The sequence below is a fragment of the Alligator mississippiensis genome, chromosome 6, assembly GCF_030867095.1.
Source record: "Alligator mississippiensis isolate rAllMis1 chromosome 6, rAllMis1, whole genome shotgun sequence".
NCBI classification, from domain to species: Eukaryota; Metazoa; Chordata; order Crocodylia; family Alligatoridae; genus Alligator; species Alligator mississippiensis.
Window position 1 is genome coordinate 67,596,500 of NC_081829.1, and position 26,480 is coordinate 67,622,979.

Below are 26,480 nucleotides of genomic sequence, written 5' to 3' on the forward strand. Positions count from 1 at the left end.
TGGCTCCTACCCTGGGGGTCTTTAAGAAGTGGCTCAATGCCTACCTGGCTGGAGTCACTTGAGCCCAGTTTCCCTCCTGCCCAGGCAGGGGGTTGGACTTTGAAGATCTACAAGGTCCCTTCCAACCCTACTTCTATGATTCTATGATCAGAGGGCAAGGGAATAGGCCTTATAAAGAGGCTGAGAGCCATGGGACTCTTCAGTCTGGAAAAGCGCAGGCTCATGGGGGGACCTGATGGCTGCCTATAAGTATATAAGGGGTGTTCATCAGGATCTGGGAGAGCGTCTGTTCACCAGAGCACCCCAAGGAAAAACAAGGACCAACAGTCATAAACTCCTAGAAGACCGTTTTAGGCTGGACATAAGAAAATTTCTTTACTCTCCGAGCCCCCAAGACCTGGAATAGACTCCCTCCAGATGTGGTGCAGGCACCTACTGTAGACTAATTCAAGAAACATTTGGATGCTTATCTTGCTGGGGTCCTTTGACCCTAGCTGGCCAACTTCCCCCAGGGCAGGGAACTGGACTTGATTGTCTTTGAGGTCCCTTTCAGCCCTAATGTCAATGAAACTAGCAATTTCACTTAGGGGTGGCTTTGTACCTTTTAGCAAAGCTCCTGTGCTCTAGATCTATTGGACCAGGGCCTGTTAAAATATACCACCTCCTTTATCCTGAAGGTAACTTCGTAGTATGTCAGTTAATTTCACTGATCTGGTAATGGCGATGAGGAACTGCGAAATTCATTGGACAACATGTCCCAGTGAATGTGTGTATGCTGAATGTAGAGTGATATTTTAGTGCTACGGACTTCCTCCATAACTACTTGGTTACCTCCAGGGATCCTAGAAATGTTTGCCGTGGAAAAAAATGTAATTTTTGTTTTTACAGAGACTGTTCTAGAATTGCCAGGGGAAAGAGAAAAAAAAACAACAACTTACTGAAAATAAAATGTTAGTGGGAGCCAGCTGTTTTCATGGCCACTGTGTTTTCATGCCACAGTCACAGCTAGGGGGGAGGAGAAGCCACTGGTGCACAGAAGCAGCCAAGATGGCAGCTGTCCCCTCCTCCCTCTGCCACTGATCCTCTTGAGAAGGCTGTTTTGTGGCTCTGCCCCCTCCACTGATCAGCAGTGAGGGGTTGGGCTGCCACCGGAAAATATGGAGTTTGGGATTTTTAATTGGAGAATTTGGGGGGTTTTAATCGCAGAAAACTAGCATGCCTGGTTATCTCTTAGAAATGACTGACCACTTTTTTTCTTTAATAGATTTTAGTTCTAGACACTTATAATCCTCCCCAAGAGCAGTCATTTGGCCAGAAGTCTGTCAGAGAAGTGCCATTTGTAAGTGATAACAATACTAAAATGCAAGTAGCAAGAAAAAGAGCCACTATACTCTGGGACAGGAGCCTGGAAGATGTGATGGAGGTTGATGATTGCATTATGCATGACAATGAGATGCAGGCAGAACAAGAAATGGTAAAAGACATGCCAAAGGCAGAGGAAGAGCATGATAAGTCAATAGAGATGCCAAAGGAGAAGATGGAAGGCCATGAAGGAAGTGAGATCGTTATTGGAAAAGAAGAGTATCTGGTATGTACCAGGAATCTATTCAGAATTGGTACACAACCTATTCTTGTATTGGGGTGGAATTCTTACTGCAGTGTATTGGAGAAGGGACTCTCCCCTCCCCCATAAAGACTGTGTAAACAGCTTTTAAAACCTGATTCATTAATGGGAGTGTAATGCATTTATACTTAGCAATGGGTAAAATAAAACACGTCTCTTGGCATCATGCTGTCTGCATGGGTAGGTAGAAAATCCTTCCCATCTTTAATCCCATGCATCTTTAATTCCGTGCTCTCAAAGCAGGGTTTTGGTAGTATGCTCATAGGTCTTTGAGCTGTGCAAGACTTGTAAAAGCATTTTATGGGTGGGAGTGGGGTCAGTGTCCAGCTTTTGTTTTGAAAAGAAACCATTCCAATCTCTCCAGCACAGTTGATTATTCTTTGGGTCCCTGAACACACACTTCTATATGCAAACGTTGTATATGTTAACAATGCATGGCACAGGTGAAGTACTTTACAAAGACTTAAACAAAAACAAACAAACAGATCGTGTCCCATTCTGTCAAATTGAGAGAGATTTTCATCTCCGATTGTGCGGGGGGCAGTCAACAAGATAACTATTCTTAGAGCGATGCTTACAGAAACATTTGAAAATATTCCTTTGTAAAAAAAAAAAAAAAAAAAAAAAAAAATATAAAATGCTACCTATTGCCATTCTAGAGACTACTAACCATAATAGAAGACTTAAAAAATAAACTGATTTCTGAGAGAAAAGACAAATTGCTCTTGGAATTAAAAATCCGTGAAGAAGTTACGCAGGAATTCACTCAATATTTTGCTCAACAGGGAAATGACTTCCGGTAAGTTAATTTTTTTTTTTTTTTAGTAGGTTTATTTCTAATTGTTAATTTCTTTTTCTGTCTAAACCGGTCTAATTTTCACTTCACATATTCAATATGTGTATACTTGCACTTTTATATAAAATAGGAGGAAAAAGCTCTTAATTATTCAAATCTCTAAAAGAAAAGGAAGAGAAAAAGCTTAATTGGCCCAGTGCTTGTTTGATTGTAAACAAACTCTATGATTCAACCTCTGCATGAACAAGACACAAATGTGCATCCTGACATGTGCATGTGACAGGAAGAAGTCTCTAGGCTGCCCACAATGTTGGCCTACTTACCTGTCTAGGGCAGTCTGCCCTGTCTCATCTGCCATGCCTTGATGTATAAAAGAGGATGTACTAATATGGGAGGCTGCCCATTTTTATGCTCTGATGCCTAGGGCAATATACACTGCTCTGAACCTCCAATTATACCATGCCCCATGCCTCGCAGATGGCATCCAAAGTACAAACTCTGCCACAGGCATCTTCTGACATGCCTGGGCCTCCTGCCTCCTCACCGGGGCCTCCAATTTATGCCCTTTCACTAGGGCTTCCACTCTGCCCATGTGCAGTCTTTCAGGCCCTACTCTACACTGCTGTCTGCTGCCATTACTCTGGGCCATGTGCAGTCCTTCAGGCCCCATAAGGCCCTACTCTACACTGCCACCGGACACTACTCTGTCCCTTCACTGGGGCTATGGGGCCTTAAACCCCATGGGCCTCAGGTGCCTGCAGACATGCCTGGGCCCACTTAGGCCGTGGGTGTCTGCCGACAAACCTGTACCCTTTTTCAGGCTCCACACAATAAGCCTGGGTCCTGCCTCAGGCCTGACTTAGTGGGTCTGGGTGCCTGTGCTTTTCTCAGGGTATGGTCCCCTAGCCTTTCCCCTCCATGGGGTCACCCACAAGGCAGCAGGGGCTGAGGCTTTCTGGTGTCCCATACTCTCCCTTCACTGGGGAGGCACAAGTGTGGCATTTCCTGGAAGCTGCCCTGCCACGAGCAGCTCCACCACACCATCCAACCCCAGCAGGGTATAGTTTTAGGTTATTTCCCCAGAACCAGGAACCTCTTCCATCCCCATAATTCCTGCCCTGTACCTCCCAGATGTTGTAAGCAGCAGCTCCAATCAGGCTATGTTTTCCCTCCAGCTGCTTGCAGCAACTGCTGGCTCTACTGCTCAGTGCCTGTTCTTGCCTCTAGCAGCTGGGCCCTCTTCCCAATCAGGCAGCTTCCTGCTAGCCCTTTCACTTTGCTGATTGGGAGTGCAGTCCCCTGCAGGCTGCTCTGCTGCCTGTTCTGGCCCTTAAAGTGGCAGACACCAAAGGTGTCCTGCTACACATCCAATCCAGCCTCCTTTATAAAGAGGAAAATACAACTAACCACATGCATCAATGGGTCATCAGCATGCCTTTCTGCTTGGTTCCAGCATGAGGAAGTGAATCTTACCCTGTGTATGGGTACTCTTATTCGACAGCATAAATAATTTATATTTATCTTTTGTCTCTTGTGAAGACACCCGACAGCCTATAAAGGACACAATACAAGAAAGAACAAATGGCATGGTGTATTATGCCAGCATAAGATGGTATATCTACATTACTTCCCTAGTGTGTCTCAGCAGTAACACCCTGCACACCTGTTCATGCTTATGTACTTCATGACTTGTAAAACACTTTGAGTGTAAAGCAGCAAATGTACCTGTGATAACTGGAGGAGGATGTCTCCAGAGCAGTAATCTTGAGCTAGGTTTGAAACATTTGGGAGCAGCTGTGTGAGATGTCCCTGGAATGGACAGAGATTTGCACTTCCAGGTTTAGAATGAGCAAGGTCAGGAAAGTCCTATGCTAGGACACACTGGGTACATCCGGACAAGTGTGCACATGTGGCTTGTGGCACTCCAAAGCAGTTTGTGGTGCTGCAGAATGCACGTGGAGCATGTGCATCCATTCACCACGCTGCTAATCTTCAGTGCAGAGTTTTGGGGTTTTTTTGACACCAGGAGATTTCCGCTCCCCCCCCCCCCCCCCCAACAAACAAAAAACAAAAAAACCAACAACAACAAAAACAACCCCCAACCAAAGGCCACTGCTGAAAAAAGGGTGTGGTACACGCTACAGCAGCATACAGTGCCAGAAAGGGGGCCTGGCTAGCCCGAGCTATGCTCCGAGCAGCAGGCTTGGTGCTGCCACTGCTGCCTCAGGAGGCCTCCAGGACCTGTAGGTAAGGCTTCTGGCCTCAGCTTCCCCTTCCCTACCTGGGTCACTTGGTTGTGTGCCAGAGCGTGTGTGCAGGAGCATGACCAATAGCAGTGGCACAAATATGTTACTATTTGCCCAGGGGAAACACTCACCCCTGCACATGCACACTTGTTGGGATGCTCCCACTAGGGTTATAGTGTAGACAAATGCTCTAAGTCTTAACTTGGAGGAGGAGGATGATAATAATAATAATAATAACATCTTTACAATATAAACAAGGCTCTAGTTAAATGCAGAGACAGCTATTTCCATCAGAAAGCAAAGATTTTTTTTTTTTTAAATGGTTCAAATCTACTACTCAAACTGTGATGTCAAAAAACATAGAATGCATGCAACTTGTACAATAAAAAATGTACAAAGAAATAAAAATCTAAAATTCTTTATTGACCAGCTAAATCCACTGAAATGAAAGAACACTTGTAACAAATCTAACAAGTCTAAACTTTCAAGCTACCCAAGGCAAATCATCATATTGGGAAGACTATTCTTATACTTCCTAAAGGTGTCAGTAGCTCATACAGTCCTATTAAAATTGCAGAAGGAAAGCCAGTTGCAAGGAGTATTTAATTCATGAACTAATATTATCAGTACTTTCCAGATAAGCACTAAAAAACGTTGCTTAAGTCCTGAAATAGTGACATAAAATCTTGTGTTTTGAGAGAAACTTCAGGCATTTTAAAAATGGCAATCCATAATCCCACTGCAAACAAGTTCTATGCAGGAGATAAAAATCCAGTAGTGTACTGTAAGTGCTTGAAGTTTGAAGCTCATCATTTCTAAGAATGGAAAATACATGTACCAATGTGTGTTGCATAGCTCATGTCCAGTGAGATGCCCAATTTACAACCAAGCTATGAAGTGCTTAAAGACTTGTAATTAAACAGCTATGAACAAGTCTTTCTAAACGAGACAATAATTGTGTAGTGTTTGTTGCATGGGGGGCGGGGGTTAAGGTGGATTGGGGGGGGGATTTTTTGTGGTATTTTGGTTTTTTTTAACTCTAAGTTAAAGAAACCTGAAACAAATGGGTATTCCTTCTTGCCTGTTAAGTCAAAACGTCAGTGACTTAATAGGGTGGAAATTACTTTCTTTCTAAGATCACTTAATTTTTCTTTAATTCAGGGTGGCCCTTAATCGTGAACGAGAGTTACTAGAGGAAACTTCTGAAAAACGCTTAGAAATCTACAAGGATCTTGTAAATGAATGCATCAAACTACCTGATGAAGAAGAAAAAATAAAGGATGCTCGTTATAATGAGCAAGCTGCAACTCTGGTATTTCTTTCTCTTCTCTCTCACTCTTTTTGAGTCATCATCTTTTGACAGATTTACTATCTATGTTAAATCTACTGCTTAAAGTGTTTAGGACCTCCCTTTTTCAGGTATCTTAACTGTCTCTAGATTCCTTTGGTTTAGTGATGGCTTCAAGCATCTGTGTTCCAAATTGAGAGATCATAATTGTTCTTAAGTTAGAGGGCAGTACATGTAGCTTTAGTATTGAACTTTTGGTAGTCTGTCTGGGAGACTTTTTTCAAGGAATGAAAGTGTGTACCTGCACATCTAAGGAAAACGGAATGAAACTTCTGTGGCATACAGAAAGCTGTGATACCCATATCTTCGTTTTTGCTGACAGTATAGAAACAAGACGCAAAAATGACAAAAGAAAAACCCAAATGTTCTGACTGCACGGTTGCTACTGAGCCGCCGAAACAGGGAAACATGGTTTCGCAACATTGTCAAAGGCTTGAAATACCTGTACTGGCAAACCACGAAGAGCAGCTCAGCGGCACCAAGGTCTTTTGTCAGTAAGCTGCAATCTGCAAACTTGGGTAAAGACACCAAGGCATCTTGTCACTAAGTGGCAATCTGCAAACTTAAATGAAGCCTAACCTCAATGGAATACAATATAGACTAAGATACAAAGTTGAAAAGGGTATCTTACCACAATGCTGTACAAAATAGTGAGACACAAGCCATGCGGTACAAAATAAAGTGAGACACAAGCCACACTAACCATACAAAATTTTTAGAGCTTAGCCAATTGCAGTAAAGGTTAATCCAAATTTGGTCCTAAATTCTGCTGGATGCGAATAAATTTGAGCAAGGTGTGCAGATCTTCGGGTTCTCATAGAAGCGTACTGCTGGGGGAATAGATGATCTAGAAGCTTTGTGGGTAGTGCATGACCGATGGCTTAGCTGATCTGCTCCAGGCATCATCTTTAAGGGTGTCTTTAGAAATTGTGCATAAGAAGTAACAAGGCGTGAACATGCTGTATTGGATTTTGTGAGTATACTGTTTATTCCTTTTCTCTTAAATAAACAAAAGCTTGCTTCAAAGGTTTGCGTGTCTATCTCAAAATAAGTTATACCACTCAACCCATTACGGGTACGACAAAAGGGAGTGAATGAATTCATACCTTTTTATAGTAAAGCTAATATACATTCAAATGTATAGTTTCAATGATGTGCCTATTCCAGGTGACTGCATTTCTAGGCCCTACATATTCAGTGTTAGTTGTATTTCAGTACTTCTTCAAACAAGACTTGTGGCCATTTTCTAGGAATGGGGACCCAAATGTGAATCTGGACCCTGAACCAGGATATTTCAGCTTTGTCAATGTCCTGTTTACGGCTCTACTTCCTCTTTGTGCTTAAATTAAAAAAAAAAAAAAGTATTATTCATACTTTCTAGTTTTGTTTTTTTTTTCTACAGAAATATTCCAAATATTGGATGATTCTTATATCTGAAGTATATAGTAATAAATTTTGAGGTACACATACTTCTTAGACAGTGCCCCTTCTACTTCCAAACAAAAAAAACAATATTATGGGAAAAATTCTGCTGTCTTTCTATTTTTGATTGGAATCATAGATCATGGCATATTAGATGCTATAAGGTGGGGAGATTTAAACATGTATTTAGTTGTTTTTTTTTTTGTTTGTTTGTTTTTTTAAACATGGATATTTGAGACACAATTTGACAATAAAGTCGTAGGGCCCAAATAGGCAAGATCATTCTGGTCTAAAATTTCATAGCTCTTGCCCTTTGTCCCTTTTTTTTTCATGTGGGCATTCACAAAAGAGTTCTTGGTTTTCCATAAAGAGTATGGCTGTTTTGCCCAGTAGGAGCCATTTTCTAACCAAAGACTAAATGTTTTTCACTTTCTAGGAGGAGGGCAATGTAGTTCCGAAAAGTTGTATTTATCTTGAGGGCATTATTGATTCCTTGGAAAATGATGTTACTGATATTAAGAAGCATGCAGAAGAAGTCCACAGCTACATTGTATCCTTACAAGACCCACAGGAAGCCATTGCATGGCTTGAAAAACAATTTAAAGAAGTTACTACTGAGCTAACTAAAACCAAAGAAGAGCTAACACAAAGAACTAAAGGTGAGTAGGGATGATTCAGAATCAAGATGGAAAGCAGTTGGGAATTCATTCCTAGGTGACTTGCATATCTAATCAACTACTTTGAATTTGATAGTTGATTTGTGATGGTGATTAGCTGTCATTCATGAATATTGTGCAATTTGTAGTTTGGTTATTGTGTCGTTTTGAAGCTTAACCCAACACAACCATATAATTTTAAGAAAACAAACTCATTAAATAATGCATTTACTTCAGTAATTTGTAAAAGTCTGCATTTTTTTTTTTTTTCAAATCAAATGATGCAACTTAAAACTTTTTTTTAAACTTCATTAAGTTGGTTGTTTGTTTCCCCTCCTTTTGTAAGTTTGAAATCGCACATGATTTTAAATATTTGTTAAGGTTCAAGGTCCCCCTGAGCCTAGCAGCCCATAGAACTAGTTTGAGTAAGGCACTCTAATTTCTGTAGTCAAATGGTAAACAGGAAGAGAATGTGTATAAAATAGTGTCTTGCTGATGCAGCTCACCAGTCCCAACTAATAGATCTAGCCTCGTTACAGCTGGGTTCAGTAGGGGTAGACTTTGGTATGAGGTCTGGGCTGAGGCTTCAGCTTTCACCTCTATAGCCATAGTAAGATATCTCTAACTACTGTGCCACTGTGCTTCTACCTACCTCTGAAGAATGCAATAAACTAATGCAGCTTTCCTCTAGCAGTGGTCTCACAAGATAACTGCTATTAGTCTGTGATTATACTGGAGATCTGCAGTATAATCTCTTTATCCATATTGTGAAATATTACCCTTATACATGTATTCTGGAAAACCTGGTGGATTTTTTTAAATTATCCTTTTTAGGCTTTTGCATTTTTTTTACTTTATGTAGCTGAAGTAATTATATGGGTGCAACATTAAAAAAAACACTTGTTTATGGGATCTGATTTTAGTCTGAATAAAACATTCAAAAAGCTACAAAAAGGATGCAATTATTGTACTTGCCTGACTCTCCTTTAAAAAACAAACAAACTTTATAAACAAGAAAAGAATGAGTGGAGTGTTTTTGTTGTTTTTTTGTTTTTTTGTTTTTTTTGTTTTTTAAGTGGATGGCTGGGTAGTATACAGAATCAGATTTCAGTGAGTGCAACAGGTGTGTGGAGCTATACATTCAGGCTGGACATCGGGAGACATTACTTTACGGTTAGGGCTGCCAGGCTCTGGAATGGACTCCCAAGGGAGGTGGTGCTTTCTCCTACCTTGGGGGTCTTCAAGAGGAGGCTGGACAGATATTTGGCTGGGGTGTTCATGACCCTGCACTTGTTCCTGCCCGGGGCAGGGGGTCAGACCTGATGATCTGTTTACGTCCCTTCTGATCCTAAGCACTAGGAAACTATGAAACCTATTGTTGAGGCAATTAGCTTGCTAGACTCTAAAAGATTCTGGTAGGTATACATGGCATATGATAACACTGACTACTTTATCATATGGTACTGTTATGTCTCTCTATCTAGTTTCTCATTCAAACTAGTAATATGGAAGTAGCTGACTTGTCTTTGGAAACAGCTGATAGCCAAAAATCAATGCAATTCTACACATAGAAAGTCCAACATTAGGTAACGAGTGATTTAAGTAGCTTGGCATAATGAAAACAATATTTGTTAAGGTGTAGACCAGTGGTTCTCAACCTTCTTTAGACTTAAGGCACCCCTTGTTTTATTCAAGGTACCCCTCCATAACTTCTGTGAATTTGAGTGGCACCTCACTTCAAAAACTAATTTATTTTATTATAATGCTTACTTCTCCTCCAGAGGGGCTGGGCAACCGGGGTAGTGGAGCAGCTAGATAGGGAGAACCTATGTCTGCCCTTATTTGTTTATCTCCTCATACCTGGGGCCTGAGGCTGACCTTATCTTCTGATGTCCTCACACCTCCTGTGGCACCTCTCAAAGGATCTCTGGGTACCCCCATTAAGAAGTACCAGTGTAGACATTATTCACAGTTGCTACTAAGCAAGACTGACAATATTTCTTCTTCTGTCAAAAAGCAGAAACAGATTTATCTTAAAACTCTGAGAAATGTGCCTCTTTGAATAAAAGCTCACCTATTGATGTGAAAGAGACTGTCCCATTACCATAACTTGTCAAAGTGTTGCTACAGTCCCTCTTCTGGCCTTTCTACCACAGTGTACCATCTGTCTGGCCACTCCATGTGGCCAGAGGAATCAAAGATTGCCTTTCAATAGTTTTTGGCAAAAATAATACAACTTTTCAATAAGAAAATTAGTTTATGTGAATACCTTCAGAATTGAGTAATTTAGCAGTAACTGAAGAATTGGAGTAAATTTTTTTTTCCTACTCTGCGTTAGAAGCATTTGAACTGCCAAGTATTTGTGCTGAATAGTAACAAATAAAATTAGAGGAACTAAAAATATTGATTGAACATGAGAAATAAAATGGTACTTCCCAACGGGGAAAAGATCCAAATACTATATTAAAATAGCTGAAGATGCTGTCTTGACTACTATGAAATGTATCTTTTTTTCAGACTGCTAAGATTATTGCATCTGTTCTTATTTTAATTTTGAATTCAGTAGGTTCATTTTTTAGCACCATAGTTGAAAGTTGCTGAAGAAGTAAAGCTTAATGCAATCCTAAAGCATTATGTAAAATTTTAATTTTAAACAAATCAGTCTATTCATTTTTTTTTTTTTTTGGACTGAAGAAAGACTTGTTGGAGAGAATCCTTACACAGTCAAATTTTCAGATGACTTGTATTTGCATCTACCTACCATAAATGCTGAAAATTGCACTGAGTGTATAGACAAGCTTTGCAGATCTTAGGCTGATACTACTATCTAGCCTAAGTAGCAGGCTATCTTTATTTAACTTAATGGAAGCATATCATGGTGAGAGCTGGGGACAGATGGAATACCTGGAGAAGTTTCTATAAAAATTCTCCTATTATTTAGCCTATGTGACTAATTCAGATGCAGAGCTTAATTGTGTGGCAGAAGAGACTGTGTGTGTTCTTTGTGTGTTTGTTTTGATTTGTTTTGTTCTGGTTTGGGTTTTTTGCCAGGGGGTATATTTGTTCCATCAGTGGTGTTCAACTGTTTTTACAAGCAGACCAAACATTAACATCAGACATGGAGCCAAGGGCTGCATACAAAAGCATTTCTGCAGCTCCACATGTTTTCAACTTGCAGGCATATCAGCATGGGCTCTGGCCAGAGCCACTGATTTCTCTGTGCTGTGGAGCTTGGTGGATACATGTTGATCCTATTCTTCTTTTTCCCCTACTGCTGAATTTGAACAGCAACAGTATTCACTCCCTGGATTCTGGAGCTGCATGAAAACAGTAGTTCTGACCAGATCCTGTGCTGACCTGCTGGTGAGGTTGGAGAGCTCGCTGCTCTGGCAAGAACCAGGCTAATGTGCTTGCTGGTGATAGGTCACTCGCACAGGCTGCATCCAGTCTGCAGGCCATAGGTTGAACACCACTGCTGTAATATTTAAAACCATTGATGCAAAACCTTCTTCTGAAGGGACTTGTGCTACTCGTTGAATGAAAAAGAGGAAAATTGAAATTAGTTCAGAATGTGTCCAGTTTAAGACATGCACTCTTCTCAAGCCAGTACCAGCATCCCTTCTGGGCATTTTCAGTACATTTGGATTAGTGTGGTGTAGACACTTCTGTAAAATGCCAAAGGCTGGAAAAACAAATAAAGGCACCTGAATCAGGATCTCAGGACATGTTGTCTTCCATAGGCTTATAAAGATGCATAGGGGATTCTCTTTCTGTGTTCTACTTTCACAACTACAAGCTTGAATATCTTTTCGGTCTTTTGTATGAAATGTCATTTTTTCCAAATTGTTTAGTTTAAATTTAGAGGTCAGCTGCTTTTAGGAAATTGAGATACACTTTAAATGACTAAAAAATATACTAGAAAAGACAGCAAGGTTTTTAAATTTTAATCTGAGCAAATTCATAAAACATTACTATAGGAGGACTTTTATCCAGACCAATTTTAAGTAAACTATTGTGCATTAAAGAAGTTACAAGATATTCCTTTGTTTCATTGCAGAACTTAACATCCAAGTGGCCAAACTGAGTGAATATACTCAACAACTTAATGAAACCACTGAGGTAATTTTTTCTTAAAAGTAAATGCACTAAAATTAACACCTGCCTTTTAATACAACTATAATCATATAAAATATGTTGTATTCTTCTATTGCGTTCTTACCTGACTAGATCTTCCAGTAATATAGCATGCTTCTTGTTGCAAGTTTGAATGCAACAGATTACTCCTGTTGAAATGTGTTTTGTTACAAAGACCTTGTTAATGTAACCGTTTCTCATTTTAAAGAAAATGACTACAAAGAATAAACAAATTCAAGAGCTCATTCACATCACGGAGCAAAAAGATGATGTTATAGCAAGACTCCAAGACTTAATATCCCATTTGGAAGCTACCATGAAAAACTATGTAAGTGTGTTTGTTTGTTTGTTTGTTTGGTTGGTTTTTTTGAAGTTTTCCCTTGTAAAGTAATTCTGATGATTTTAGTTTCTTTTTTAATTCCCATAACAGCTCTAATAGGAATCAAATTACATCTTTTCAACACGTATGAAGTTGTAGTGTTAACAGTTACAAATAACAAAAAAATGTGGGGCTGGGGTATCAGGGTGAACCAGAACTTTGCACAGGCTAAAAGTCTGAAGGTGAACACAGGTGACAAACTAAAGTTAGAATGAAGCTGTTTTAAGCATTTGAAATACTGGATTGAATCTAACCATAAATGGAAAGTTTCAGTAACTTGAAATGGGGCTGCACGCCAGTTACTGTGGTCTTCCTCCTGGACAGTACCACATGCCCTCCTTTGTGCTGCACTGCACCATGCACCCCACTGCTGCTCTGCCATGCTGCATGGGACATCCCCACCTTTCTGTGCCATGTATGGTGAGGTGACACCTATAAAATCTCTGGCTTTCCCCCTAAGCCTCCTCACCATGAGGTGTTGCAAGACTGGTGGCAGCAGCAAAAGGACAGCACCTAGACTGAGAATCCAGGGGCTGTAAACTAATCCTGGGCTGGATGTGGTCCATAGGCTGCTATTGAAAGAGCCTTGGCTTGAGGGCTGAGAAGGTAGTAATGTGTATGGCTTTTGTTTTTGTGGACAGCTCTGCTCTATATTGCCCTTTGACTAACTTGCCATGTAGATCCTATGGAAGGAGATGACTTATCTCTAGCCAAATTTAAAGTTTGTAGCAAAAGGTTGCCAAACTAACCTTTTGGACCCGATGATTTCAGATGCATATTGTGTCGACTATACTCTGGCTTTTTAGGGGTCTGAGGTTTCAGGATTCATTTTGTGAAGTCAACAAAAAAAGGGACGAATTTTCCCCCCCCCGAAGGAACTACCAACTTTTTGATTTCAGAGACATTTGTTTTGGTGGCATTGATTATTTCTGGTTCAGACTTACTTGTATATTAAGGCACTGACTGACATGGGAGGGGAAAGGAAAAAATAAAATGCTGTACTGAAAGAGCAAGTGCATTAGCTCAACCCAGCTCCCAGTGCTTCAGAGGGGCTTTTTGGCACTTTTGTTTAAAGCTGATTCATTAGGCAATTTAAATAAAAGCACCAAAAAGTCCTGCTGAAGTGTGCCGTCTATACAGATGTTGGGTGAGCTGGGTTCAACTATTGCGATGCCTCTTCTGGGCACGCACTGTACTTGGTGTAGGGGTGTGTCGAGCTGCATTTAAAGCACTGGGTTTTTTTGCGGGGGTGGGGAGGGGAGGTCTTTTTTTTTCTTCATGTCTAAGTGTCCTAAGTGCTTTTCTCTTTCCTTCCTTAAACTCTGTGTTCCCTGTTCTACAAAGTACTATTGTGGTAATAAATATCAGATGATGTATACTTACTGGAGAAATCCAGAACAATTTACAACTTACATACACAATCTTCTAGCAGGTTTGTTGGTTTTGTTGTAAACAAGAAATAAGAGTATGTATTGCCATATTTTTATTCTCATAGTACTTGTCAAAACGCTTCCTTTTTTTAGAATAACTTGCTTGTAACATGTTTGCTTGGTTCATAAAACAATAACTAGTTCTACTTCAACATAGGACAGCGATGTAACAACTATTAAAAAAGAAATTGCAAAAGAGAACATCAACAAGAGAATACAAGACGTCCAGTTAAGTGAACTTGTGGAGAATGTATTGGAAGTAGGAAGAAAACGCCGTTCTGAAAATAAGCTTACTCAGGAGGAAGAGCCACCTACAAAGAGAGGTACTGTTTCTACCACCAGTCAGCAGGGAGCCCTCCAAAAAAATGTGACTTCTAAACCAGAACAAAAGCAGAAAGTTGTAGCTCGCAGGTTTTATCGGCTGAGGAAGAGAAAGTCTATTGTGTCAAATACTAAATGGAAACTGTAAACTGTTTTTCATTAACTGTTTCTTCATTGTTTGGCTTATAGATGGAATGTCTCATCTGCTTACCACCAAATTCTGAAATAAAATAATTTTAGATATTCTACTTTTTCCATCTGCTACTTTGTCTGCTAATCATTCTGAAGTAGTTCCCTTTTTTCCTGTTTGATTGCATTTTGGGTATATAGGCATAACTACTCTACTTTACTTTACTTTCTGCCATGCTTGTTGCTGTTAATCATCTAGCATTTTCCTGTGTATGCTTTAAAAGAAAAAAAAAAGGCTGAAAAACATTTGTTTAGTTCATAATGTTTTGTTAGACGGTATGTGCTGTACAACTTCTAGTACAAGATACTATAGTAAATGTGTAGAGGAATACACATGGTACATTAACATCTCTATTCAAGACAATATGTTAAAAAAACAAACAAACAACCCAAACGAACCTGATAATGGAAATTCTTCTACTTTCATGTCTAATAAAAACCAATGTAAACAAGCATCCTGGTTAAGCCAGGTGCTTGCAGCTTTGATATCTTGTCTGCTCACCTTGCTTGAACTCTGTGCTTAGCTTGCTTATATGACAGAGAGAGGAAAGGGTTTGGTTTTCAAGTGAGATGGTTGGAGAGGGGAATATTGAACTAATACCTCCTGTGATACAGCAAATGGTTTATAACACCTCATACCCATTCATGCCTGAAAGGAGATTTTAAAAATGTCTGCTTAAAAATACAACAGTGATCAGGAACAGTGGAGAGAAATGAATAAGACAAAGTTGTAGCTTACCCCTGGGTAAGAGGATGTGACATTTTCAAAAAAGCTTCCATGTGGGAGGGGGGTGTGGGGAAACCTTTGTGACTTGAGCTGATAGTTGGGCCTTATCCTCTTTTTTTGGTCCTAAGACTCAAGGTTCCATAAGCCTGTTTTCCAAAACTGTCAGAAGTCTGAGTTTCTGCTTAGTCAAGCCATCTGAGCTGCATGTCACACATTTTTTATCATTAATACACAAAATGACTCCCTGGCTGATCTCGGCTGTCAATTGTAAAATAGCTAAAACATTTGCAATTGCTTTCTGATGTTCACTTACCATAAAACTACAATGCATTAGTAATATGGGCATCAGACCAGGTTTTGCTCTTGCTCTGTATCTCTTAGCCATTCATTTGCCTCTTTCTTTAGGATATTTTTTTTTTATATATTGTTAATATAGAAAATCCATGGCATTGTCAAAGTCTCATTTCTTGAGTCCTTGAAATAAATGCTGTTTCTTTTAATCCAAAAAAAAAAAAAAATGGAAGAGGAAATGGTATTTCTTGCACCTGATTCTAATCCTATATGATTGAGGTCTGGCTTTTAATGCTATCTGTGACACTTCTGTCACAAAGCTGTCACTTGCCTATCCTGGTGCTTATCTAAGATATACCAAGATAGTTTCCTCTTTGCTCACAGAGTTTGAAATCTATGCCGAGATCTATTTCTCTGTAAATCATTTTTAAAAAGTAGAAGGCTTCTTAACAAATTCTGGGTTAGCAAGTAGGTGATGCCTCTATATAAATGACAAGTTGCATAATCATCAGTATCACATGCAAACACCTTCCACATACATGTACTTTTATAAACCCTGTGATGCTAAAATTTTTTGTTTGAATGTGTACTCTTGCAAACTTACAGCCCCTTCGAATGCTGATTATATCGTCAACAAACCACAGGACCTTCCATGTAAAACGTATATTTTACCCAAAATTACTTTGTGTGAAACACGTCTCCCAGTGTTTCTAAAAAATATAACACTCATTGCCCTGTAAACGCTAGACTAGGCCTGCCACCCCTACTGTATGCACTGGCCCTGTCCAGCCCATGGAGCCATATCAGCTGGCCATGGGGCTTAACAATTTGGTGGTGGGGAAGCAATGGCAGTATTAATTGCTACATCTCCATTACTGCTTCTGTTTCCAGACTTCTGGAGAACCCCAGGGGCTAAATAACATGGCTCTGTGGGCTGAATCTGGCCTACAGATTAGAAGTTGAGCATCATTGCTTTAAAAGCATTACAAGATGTAAGAGTTCTAAACCTCTCAAAGCCTTCCAAAGAGGTAAAAATTGCCATTTCGTATACACCATGGTTTATTACTACCAATTTATTTTGCTGGAACTATACATTGATTACTTTTGTTTTTATTTTTTTAGGATGCATTCAAAATAAGTGTAAAGATGATGCACTAGAACAAACTATGCTTAAAGAACTGAAACAAAACATTTCTGAAAAAGATGCAGAAATGCTAGCATTAAAGGAAAGATATGAGAACCTGGAATGCCAGTTAACTGCACTTAAAGAAGAATTTAAAAATGAAAAAACAGAGAAGGAAGGCATCAGTGAACAAATGGCAGGCTTGCACCTCCAGCTATCTAGAAAAGAAGAAAGGGTTTTTGGCTTGAGTGAAGAACTCCAACAATCTCAGGCTAATTATGAGAAAATAGTTTTTGAATTAGAAGTACAAAAAGGTATAAATAAAGAACAAGAAAAAAAAATTAAGCAACTGACTATAGAGATAGAAACCACTAGCCAAAATATCAGAGAGAGCGCATCACAAATTAAAACAATGCAGTCAAAAATAGAGGAGGTATGTAAGCTTGATTTAGAATCTCACACTGTGGATGCTGATCTGGTCAATCTAAGGGACTTTTTGGAATATTCCCCCAAAAATACACCTGAGAAAACTCAAATGCATTCCTTATGCATGGATTTTCATGTTTCTAATACTCCAGATCTAGGGCAAGAAAGCTCTTTCTATAGCAGCATTGAAGGCATTTGGAAAGAGTGCAGGAAGCTTATTGAGGTTTCTTCCCAAAAGAGTTGTAAGATCCAAGAACTGCTTCAGCAGGTTGAATATTTACAAAAGCAAGTCAGTGATGCAGGGAATGAGAACAGTCAACTAAAACTGAAATTGAATGAGATTACAAATCAAGGTAATCTGTTTTTAAAGGAAAAAGACATCCTTGTTGATCAATTACGGGAACAATTGCAGGAAAATACCCTTGATTCTGAAAAACATATAGTTGAACACTGCAGAACAATTATGCATCTTGAAAAACAAATTTCTGACTACAAAACAAAAATAAAAGAGCTTGAAAGCCTCTTAGAAGTTTATAGGACAAAGGATGATAATGCAGCCACTTTAAAAAATATGCTTAAAAAAAAAGATTCTGTTATTTTAAAGATGGAAAGTAATGTGAGAGATCTTGAAGAGAAATGTAAGAATTCAGATAAAAAGATCAAAGAATTAAATGATCAGGAAACAAAACTGAAGGAGGAAGTCTTGCAGTTGAAGGATAACTTGAAAACAACTGAACAGTCACTTCAAGAAAAAGAGAGAGAAAATGAAAGAAAAAAAGAAGCTGCAGAACAGTAAGTACTGATAATACTGAATAGGCACCTGAGAGTAGATCTAGGATGTATGTGCATTGACTTCGTTTCAGAGAACATACTCATACTTACCAACTGTAAATGCCAAAGAAGGGATTTTGATATTAAAATTTCTTTCTAAAAGCATCTGTATGCATTAGTGTTTCTCAACCAGGGTTCCACGAGATCCTTTTTAAGGATCCCCTGGGAGGCCAGTCCCTGGAAAAATCATGGAGCAGGTCTTTAAGGAATCCACCGAGGACAAGTCCTGCCTGGCCAACCCGATTGCTTTTTATGATGTGCTGACTGGCTCTGTGGATGTGGGGAGAGCACTAGTTAAGATATATTTTGACTTTAGCAAGGCTTTTGGTATGGTCTACAACACTCTCTAGCAAGCTCAGGAAGTACAAATGAATGGACTGTAAGGTGGACAGAAAAGTGGCTGGATCATAGGGCTGAACGGATAGTAACCTATGGCTCAATGTTTAATTGGCAGCTGGTATCAAGTGGAGTACTCCAGGGGTCAGTCCTCGGGCTGGTTTTGTTCAATATTTTCATCAGTGATCTGGAAGATGAGAGAGAGTGCACCCTCAGCAAGTTTGCAGATGACACCAAGCTGAGAGGAGTAGTAGATATGCTGGAGGGCTGGGCTAGGGTTTAGAGAGACCTTGACAAATTGGAGGATTGGACCAAAAGAAGTCTCGTGAGGTTCAATAAAGACAAGTGCAAAGTCCTGCACCTGGGACAGAACAATCCCATGCACCAGTACAGGCTGGATACTGACTAAGTGGCAGCTCTGCAGAAAAGGACCTGACAGTTGCATTGGACAGTAAGCTGAATATGAATCAACAATATGTTCTTGTTTTCAAGAAGGCTAATGGCATATTGGGCTGTATTAGTAGGATCATTTGCCAGCAGGTCAAAGGAAATGATTATTCCCCTCTATTCAGCACAAGTGAAGCCACATCTAGAGTTTTGTGTCCAGTTTTGGGCCTTCCATTACAGAAAAGATGTGGACAAATTGGAGAGATTTCAGCTGAGGGCAATGAAAATGGTTAGGGGACTGGGGCACGTGACTTCTGAGGAGAGGCTGAGGTAACTGAGCTTATTTAGTCTGGAGAAGAAAAGACGAGCAGGGTTTTAGTAGCATCTGTCACTTACCTGAAGGATGTTTCAAAAGATGAGATAGATAGTCTGTTCTTGGTGCTGGTAGATAAGAGAACAAGGAGCAGTGGTCTCAAGTTGCAGGGAGGGAAGTTTAGGTTAGATATTAGGAAAAACTCAGTTGGAGGGCAGTACAACACTGGAACAGGTTACCTAGAGAGATTGTGGACTGTCCGTCCTTGGAGATTTTTAAGACCTGGCTAGATGAAGTCTTAGCTGGGATGATCTAGTTGGGGATGGTCCTACTTTGAGGGGGTTGGACTAGACTTCCTGAGGTCCCTTTCAACCCTTGTTTTCAATGATTCTATGATCCAGGATTCTGTGAAATATTAACACTGTTGAGTGTGCAAACACCTATACAATTGACAAGGTAAATGTAGAGGTTTTTAAAAGGAATCTATGCTATCAAAAATATTCTTACATGTTGTGGTTGTTCTGATTTCACTGCAAGAAAAGAATTGCTTTATTATTTTTCTGTAGCCAAGATCTGAGCAGAAGCTAAGAGCTGGCATTTTCTGAGGGGTGCCATTTTTTTGTTCAATTTTTTTTTTAATTGCGTGGCTTCATACTGTAAACATAGATGCAAATAAATTCTTGCTTGTAGAATTGCTACATGGCAGGAAATATGAATTCATAAGAGAATTAGAAACCAGGAATTCTAAAAAGTAGTGGAATAGATAATTCAGCTTCATATATTGCAGTTGTTTAAGGTGACATTTGAAATGCCAGAATGTTAAGAGGTGTACTTGGTAGCCGTGTTGATCTGAGACAAAAAGACATACAAAAAGCTAGAACTCTTGGTTCCAAAATGATACCTTTTATTAGACCAACTGGAAAATGGCAAGAAAATTGTCCTTTTCTGCAAGCTTCTGGGATCAAAGTCCCTTCATCAGGTTCTGGGAAAAATGTATGTGGTACCAGATGGTAAAAAGTCCCCATAGGTAGAAAATAAACTTCATTTTTGCACAGAGGGAGCTGAAGATGGAAGGCTGTCCCTCTGGGTCCATGAGAGTGTCTTTGCGAGCTGTGTTGAGTAGCTCTTTGATGTGCTGATCAGGTAGAATTCCTTCCCTGCAGGTGTCAGATGGCAGGCAGGGAGGTAAAAAAAAAAAATTCTATCTGATCAAGACATCAAAGAGCTACTCAACACAGCTTACAAAGACACTCTCATGGACCCAGAGGGACAGCCTTCCATCTTCAGCTCCCTCTGCAAAAATTAAGTTTATTTTCTACCTATGGGGACTTTTTACCATCTGGTACCATCTATACTTTCTCCAGAGCCTGACGAAGGGACTTTGATCCCAAAAGCTTGCAGAAAAAGGCAATTTTCTCACCGTTTATTAGAACAACTGGAAAATGGCATTATTTTGGAACCAAGTGTTCTAGTTTTTGTATGCTGGAATGTTAAGAGCAGTTCATATGGTAACAGCCATTATTGGTGACCATTTCGCTACAATGATAGGGTGATAACTTAAATAATGGGGTAGGAAGATGGAGCCCGTCCAGAAACACAACTGTGCCCTTACAAGGCACAAAGGGCTCATGGATTTTAAAGTACTATTTTATAAAATGTCATGGTCAGCTCCCATTTTTGTAAGATGTTGAAAGGCTTTTTCCTTGATTAAATCTTAGGTTAGAAATTCTGTTTGTTTTGTTTGCATTTGAATTTAAGGAAGATTAAAGGAGGTTTGGTCCAAAGTTCAGGGCTTTTTTTAGTTCTAAAGAAAAATTATAAAACAAGAATGTGTCCTTAATGGAGTTTGTTTGTTTTGTTTGTATGTTTGTTTGTAATGATTTTCTAGTACCTTGTATTACTTGCATACTGAAATGCAGTGTTACTTGAGTGCATTAAGAATCCCAAAAGTGAAATGGACTGTTTCATTTTTATGCAAGGTCTCATTCGACAGTCTGAAATCCATTTGGCGGATTAGGGAAACTGGTACAGCAGTTGACTTGCTCATTGTCCTACAGCAACTACAGCAAGTTAATGCCTTGGGGGAAACTAACCCCAGTGACCCATATTCCAGTAATCTGTTCTAACAAATGTATCTCTTGTACAGTAATATTTTCATTTTTTCAGTATTTAAATCTCTTTTCTTAATCCCAAGGTTGAGTAAAGACCTCTCTGAGAGTTCTTCTGTCATACAGCATCTAAACATAGATCTCCAAAGGAAAGATGAGGAATATGCAGACCTGAAAGAGAAGTTAGCAGATGCCAAGAAACAAATTCAGCAAGTACAAAAAGAGGTTTGGAACAATAACAGGACACATTCTTTGTACAGATTAAATCTAAACTAAATCAATCCTCGCTTATCAAACTTTACAGTATTTACTCAAATCCAAAATGAGAGTTGCTCTCCCCTCCATTTTAACGTAAGGAAAAAAGCACCTCATCTTCAGTTGCAGTACAAAGTGGAGGGGAGGGAATCAGGCAGTTGCTGTTGTTCCAACTCTAGCAACAACCTGGGATTTGGGCTGGAGTTAGAACCACAGCTGCCATTGCTATCTGCACCACCAGCAGCCTTCTGACTCTGGCCTTGCTGTGGTCTGAGGCCTCCACCTAGCCATACAGTAGCTACAGTCCTGACTCTGGAGCCAGGGATGGAGCTGCTTTGTGCCCCAAGCCTGAGGGGTTGGGTTGGGGAAGAGGTGGTGGGTGGCAAGCTTTGGGAGTTGGGGGGAGGCAGGCAGCAGGGAAGGCTAGGTGGGAAGGGGGCAAGTGCCAGGGAAAGCAGGCACCATGGGGTGGTTAGGGAATAGGGGGCACAGGCACGGTGTAGCGAATGATAGAGGGGCAGGTGTTGGGGTACATAGGCACTGGGGGAGCAGGCAGGCAAGGGGATGGGACAGGCAGCAGGGGCAACTTGTGGGAGAGCAAGGTGCAGGGTTCAAGCCACTTGACCCGCCCCCCTCCCCCCACCTCTGCTTTACTGTGGTATCCCTTTGTCTCCTGACCCCTACCAGTGTTAGGGGTGATGAATTTAAAATGACCTTTCAATAATTAGATTCTATACATGGAAAATTATGTAAAATTTATTATTTTTTCCATGTATAGAATCTAATTGTTGGATTATCTTAAATTCTAAATTGTGTTGATTCAAGTAAATGTGGTAGTTCTCAAACACCTGACTAGTATAAATTTTCAGATAAATTCGTATTAATACTGGACTAAAAGTGAACCTGAAAGAGAGCATTGGTAAAACTATAAGCTAATGAGATATGACACTTACTCATTCATGTTTCAATATGCAGATACTGTCATGGGTAGGGACCTACCAAAATTGTGATTTCACAATTTTTGCGGAAACCAGGATTTTGGGCGAGCTCCACAAAAAAAAAAAAAAGAAAGTGCAGGCTCTCCACTTTTGATGGGCTCCCGGGGCGGTGGGGACTTAATGAAAATAAATTTTTCTGCAACCTGGCCATGCAGCCTGCCTCCGGGAGGGGTGAGGGGGAGAGAGGGGCTGTTTGCATCATAAGATGGCTGCCACTGACACCTGTTGCCACTGATTGGTGGACAGCCCTTGAAGCCAGTTAGCAGCAAGGGGTGGGGCTGTTGCAGACAGCCTTCTCAGCCAAACAGTAACAAGGGGCAGGGCCACTGGGGCCCCTCAACCTATTAGAGTCTGGGGTGGGGAAAGGTCTGCACTTAGACTGCAAAAATGGCTGCCAGCCTGGGCACCTGCCCACAAAATTGGCCGGCAGCCACCTCAAGTTCAGTAGACATTTAGTAATGGGAAAACACTTATTGTGCAAAGGCGTAATAGGGTAGCTCCATACCCTGGGCAGTGGTTGTGCACAGGGTAGTGCACACCTACTATTTTTGCACCCTTTTCCCCCAAAAGGCAGCTCCCAAGTTGCCCCACCATCCTCCAGTAACCATCACTGTCATTGTGTGTGGTCTATATAATGACTTCAGATGCCATTTTGGCCAGTCTGGTTACTGACAAGAATGTTGCAGACTAGATTAGTTAAGTGACACTATGGAACATGCACATCTGACTTTGGGGGTTGTATTTTCTTAGCATGTTGGAGGCTGTACTATATAAAGATAACACTTTGACTGGTCTTTTGGGGCATCAATCCGCCACTTTTTCTGACTGTAGGTCTACCACAGAAGATGTAAACCCTGTCTGCTTGTTTTCGAGGGAAATGCCTGAAGACCTACAATTAGATAGTGCAGATGTCTCAGAAGTGGACTCCAGACCCTCTGAGAGTTCCCCTGGGTTGTACCTGGCACTGGAGGCCATTTTTTGACTATTTACACTGATTAATTGTGGGTTTTAGATGTGCTGGAGCAGCAGTGAGTGGGTGAAGCTTATTTCCTTGGTGACTGATCTGGCATCAGGAAGAAGCAGTTTAGATATGGCCTGGGGTGAGATTAGAGAAGATTTGCCATAATGGGAATGTGCTCATTTCTCTGATATTTCCCTCAGTGGGTCAAATGAAAGTTACATGTTCCATTAAAATATGTGAAAGAAAATTTAAACAGTAACTTTTAGTTGCATTAGTGACTAATGTCTAACTACCAAGCAACAGGTATAGTTAAAAATCTGTTAGGGTTGCTTACTGCAACAGTTTGCATTTTAGACAGAGGCTGAATTGTACAGTTTAGCCTTAGTTGAATTACTGTCTCCCTAAAATAAAAGCCCACTAGCACTTGTTCTGCTTCCAACTTGCCTTCTAAATATTTATGGTTAGCCACTTGTGAAGGAGCAGTAAAGAAGTGAGATTATGTGCCAACAGAAAACTTATTCGTTTTATAGGTATGGCTGAAATGCATACTTCACAGATTGTCAGTACCTGTTGAATACTGTAAATCTTCCACACAAGGAAGATGGAAATGTAGTAGTGTGTACTTTGAAAATGAGTGAGAATAATGTAGTTTGAAATCTTCATGTGAGTCTTCGAACATATTTAAATCTAATTGTACTGTAAGTGCAGTCTGCTTATACCACTGCTGCTCTACCCATTGACCCCATGGGCCAGATTGGGGGGCAGGATCAGGCCCTTAAGTGTCTCTGCCTGACCTCACACTCTCTCCCCCATCCCCACTCACTTAGATTGGGTCTCACACACTCCAGTCGGTCCTGTATTGCCTCTTCCAAACCCAATTCACTGGGATCAGGTTGAGCCATTTCTACCTAGCTCAGCACACAGGGATTAAGTCCTGCACTGCCTCCAGTAGCGTGCAGGGCCACGTTATCAGGCCTGTAGGGCTTCTTGGGCCAAATCTGACCCATGAGCCAGGGGTTGAGCACTCCTAACTTTTGCCATCTAAATTAAATGAAAATAACAAGCAGAGGATGATGAGCTATGTGCTTCACTTGTCCTTTCACAGGTGTGCACGATGCGCTCAGAGGAAAACTGTCTGAGGAACAAAGTTAATGAACTTGAGAAAACTAAAAACCAGTTGGGTGACGAATTAGACATCAAACAGCGAACAATCCAGCAACTTAAGGTATTTTTTTACTATTGTGGAAATGAGAATTGTTTACTCTGCATTTTGTCTAATACTGTAAGAAGATGTCTAAGCAGCAAGACAGCCTACGGAAATAGGGTAAAATAAAATCAAGTTTAATTTTAACTTAATGATCAAAAAAAATGTTTAAAGACTGTCTACTGATACTACCTTATCAAATTTGCTTTGATAGAACTAAGTGTTCAGGAAATGTATTATTTAATATATTAATTAATAATCCAATCAGCAGATGCTTTTACTCTGTGTTGAAGTATCTGAATTTGAATTAATAGAGTAAAAGGTTAAAATGCCTTTTATAGTATATTAAAAAGCTCCTTATTCTTCATCACACCTAAATAATCACCTAATAAGGTTCCAATTAGCAGACTAAAAAGCCTTTCAGCAAATACCAGTATGTGTATCTGTTTTCAGATGTATTCCTACTAATTTGCTTTCCATGTGCTATTTAGGAGCAGTCGAATAATGAGAAGATGGAAGAAATTTTGAAGCAATATGATAATGCATGTAAAGGTCAGCAATAGCCATTTTTTTTGTATCCTAGAATGAAATGATAGTGGAAGGAGTTCTTGTGTAATTTGGCTTGAAGGAGTTAAAATGTTGCTTGGCATCAACAAATTCCTAACCTGACATTTAAAATTTTGAAGTGAGAAGCTGCATTTTTTTTAAGCCCCTGTCAAGGAAATTGAGACACAGGATAGGGATTCCAAACTCCATCTAAAAATAAAATAGATTGAGTTTTCCATTCCCTTCACTTAACAGTTTTCAAAAAAATCAGAGGAGGGGTTAGGAATACCTTTTTAACAACACTGTGAAGATAAAAGCACTAGCAGGTTTAATGCAGGTTTGAGATGTATCAGTGAAGTGATGGTTCAAATTTCATATTGTATTAGGAGAAGAAACTAGAGGAGTCTCCAGATGCTGAGTTGGGGACAGTTGGATAATGTAAAAAACGATAGCCACTAGTTTGACCACCTTGACCATGGACACTAGAAATGCATTATTTCACCAAAAGAGCTTTGGATTCAGAACTAATTGAATGGACATGCCAACTTTGGAGACTATTATACAGCCTGAGAGAAACAGAAGCCTCCATTGTAAACTTATTTTTAAATTTTCAGATTTGTGTGCAAAAAAGAAAATAATTGAAGACATGAGATTGACATTAAAGGAGCAGGAAGAGACTCAGATGGAGCAAGACCAAGTGCTTGAGGCCAAATTAGAAGAGAATGAGAGATTAGTTTCTGGTAAATACCTGTATAGAATCCAAGAAGGGAGAGGCACAATATACTTTGTTTTACTAATTGCCCTATTGCATTTCTCCCTTTTTATCATTGACTTTGTTACTGTTATATTGGCCCAAATCTAAAATACTGTTACAGTTCTGTTTGAGCATAGTGACATATGGTGCACTTCCTGTCTCTCTGCCATCTCATTACTCCAACAGTAGTGATAATTAATCATCATAAAAGATACCAACAAGAGAAAGAGGTGAACGTGGTAAGAATATTAAAAGTGGAGCATATCATATTTTATCTTGTTCTCATGTTCTGCCTAGAATTGGAAGAATGGAAGCAAAAATATAAAGAGCTGGAGAAGCAGAGCAGTGGTAATAAGCAACAAATAATAAGCAAACACAAAGAGGAAAGTATAGATGTTAGAGGAGAACAAATAAAGCTGCAAGAAAGACTGGAGGTAAAGTTTAATCCTTGAATTCATACTTTAAATGTACAATGTTCAGTTTAAAGTAGACAATAGTCTGCATCACTTCTTTTCTTGTTACACCCTAAAGATTGGGCATGTTAAAAAGACATGTTGTCAGGCCATGACCTTGAACCTTGGCCTGACCAGCACAGCTGCTTATCCTGGCCTGCCACCCTATAGCTGGTCACCTGAGGTAGTCAAGGCTGTCCTGAAGCTTCGAGCAAGGCCTAGC

At 40.0% G+C, this 26,480-nt stretch overlaps 1 protein-coding gene across 4 annotated transcripts in view; it reads left to right on the top strand.

Annotated features, from left to right (window-relative positions):
• Nucleotides 1-26,480, top strand: part of KIF20B (kinesin family member 20B) — a 73,740-nt gene that overhangs the window by 19,068 nt on the left and 28,192 nt on the right. For all 4 annotated transcript variants that reach the window (XM_059729959.1, XM_059729958.1, XM_059729956.1 and 1 more), the window contains exons 13-25: nucleotides 1,265-1,588; nucleotides 2,284-2,423; nucleotides 5,828-5,978; nucleotides 7,873-8,095; nucleotides 12,150-12,211; nucleotides 12,435-12,554; nucleotides 14,193-14,358; nucleotides 16,686-17,904; nucleotides 21,174-21,312; nucleotides 24,407-24,526; nucleotides 24,997-25,057; nucleotides 25,666-25,791; nucleotides 26,103-26,239. In XM_059729959.1, coding sequence (XP_059585942.1) covers nucleotides 1,265-1,588; nucleotides 2,284-2,423; nucleotides 5,828-5,978; nucleotides 7,873-8,095; nucleotides 12,150-12,211; nucleotides 12,435-12,554; nucleotides 14,193-14,358; nucleotides 16,686-17,904; nucleotides 21,174-21,312; nucleotides 24,407-24,526; nucleotides 24,997-25,057; nucleotides 25,666-25,791; nucleotides 26,103-26,239 — 2,988 coding nt within the window. The remainder of the gene's footprint in view (nucleotides 1-1,264; nucleotides 1,589-2,283; nucleotides 2,424-5,827; nucleotides 5,979-7,872; nucleotides 8,096-12,149; nucleotides 12,212-12,434; nucleotides 12,555-14,192; nucleotides 14,359-16,685; nucleotides 17,905-21,173; nucleotides 21,313-24,406; nucleotides 24,527-24,996; nucleotides 25,058-25,665; nucleotides 25,792-26,102; nucleotides 26,240-26,480) is intronic.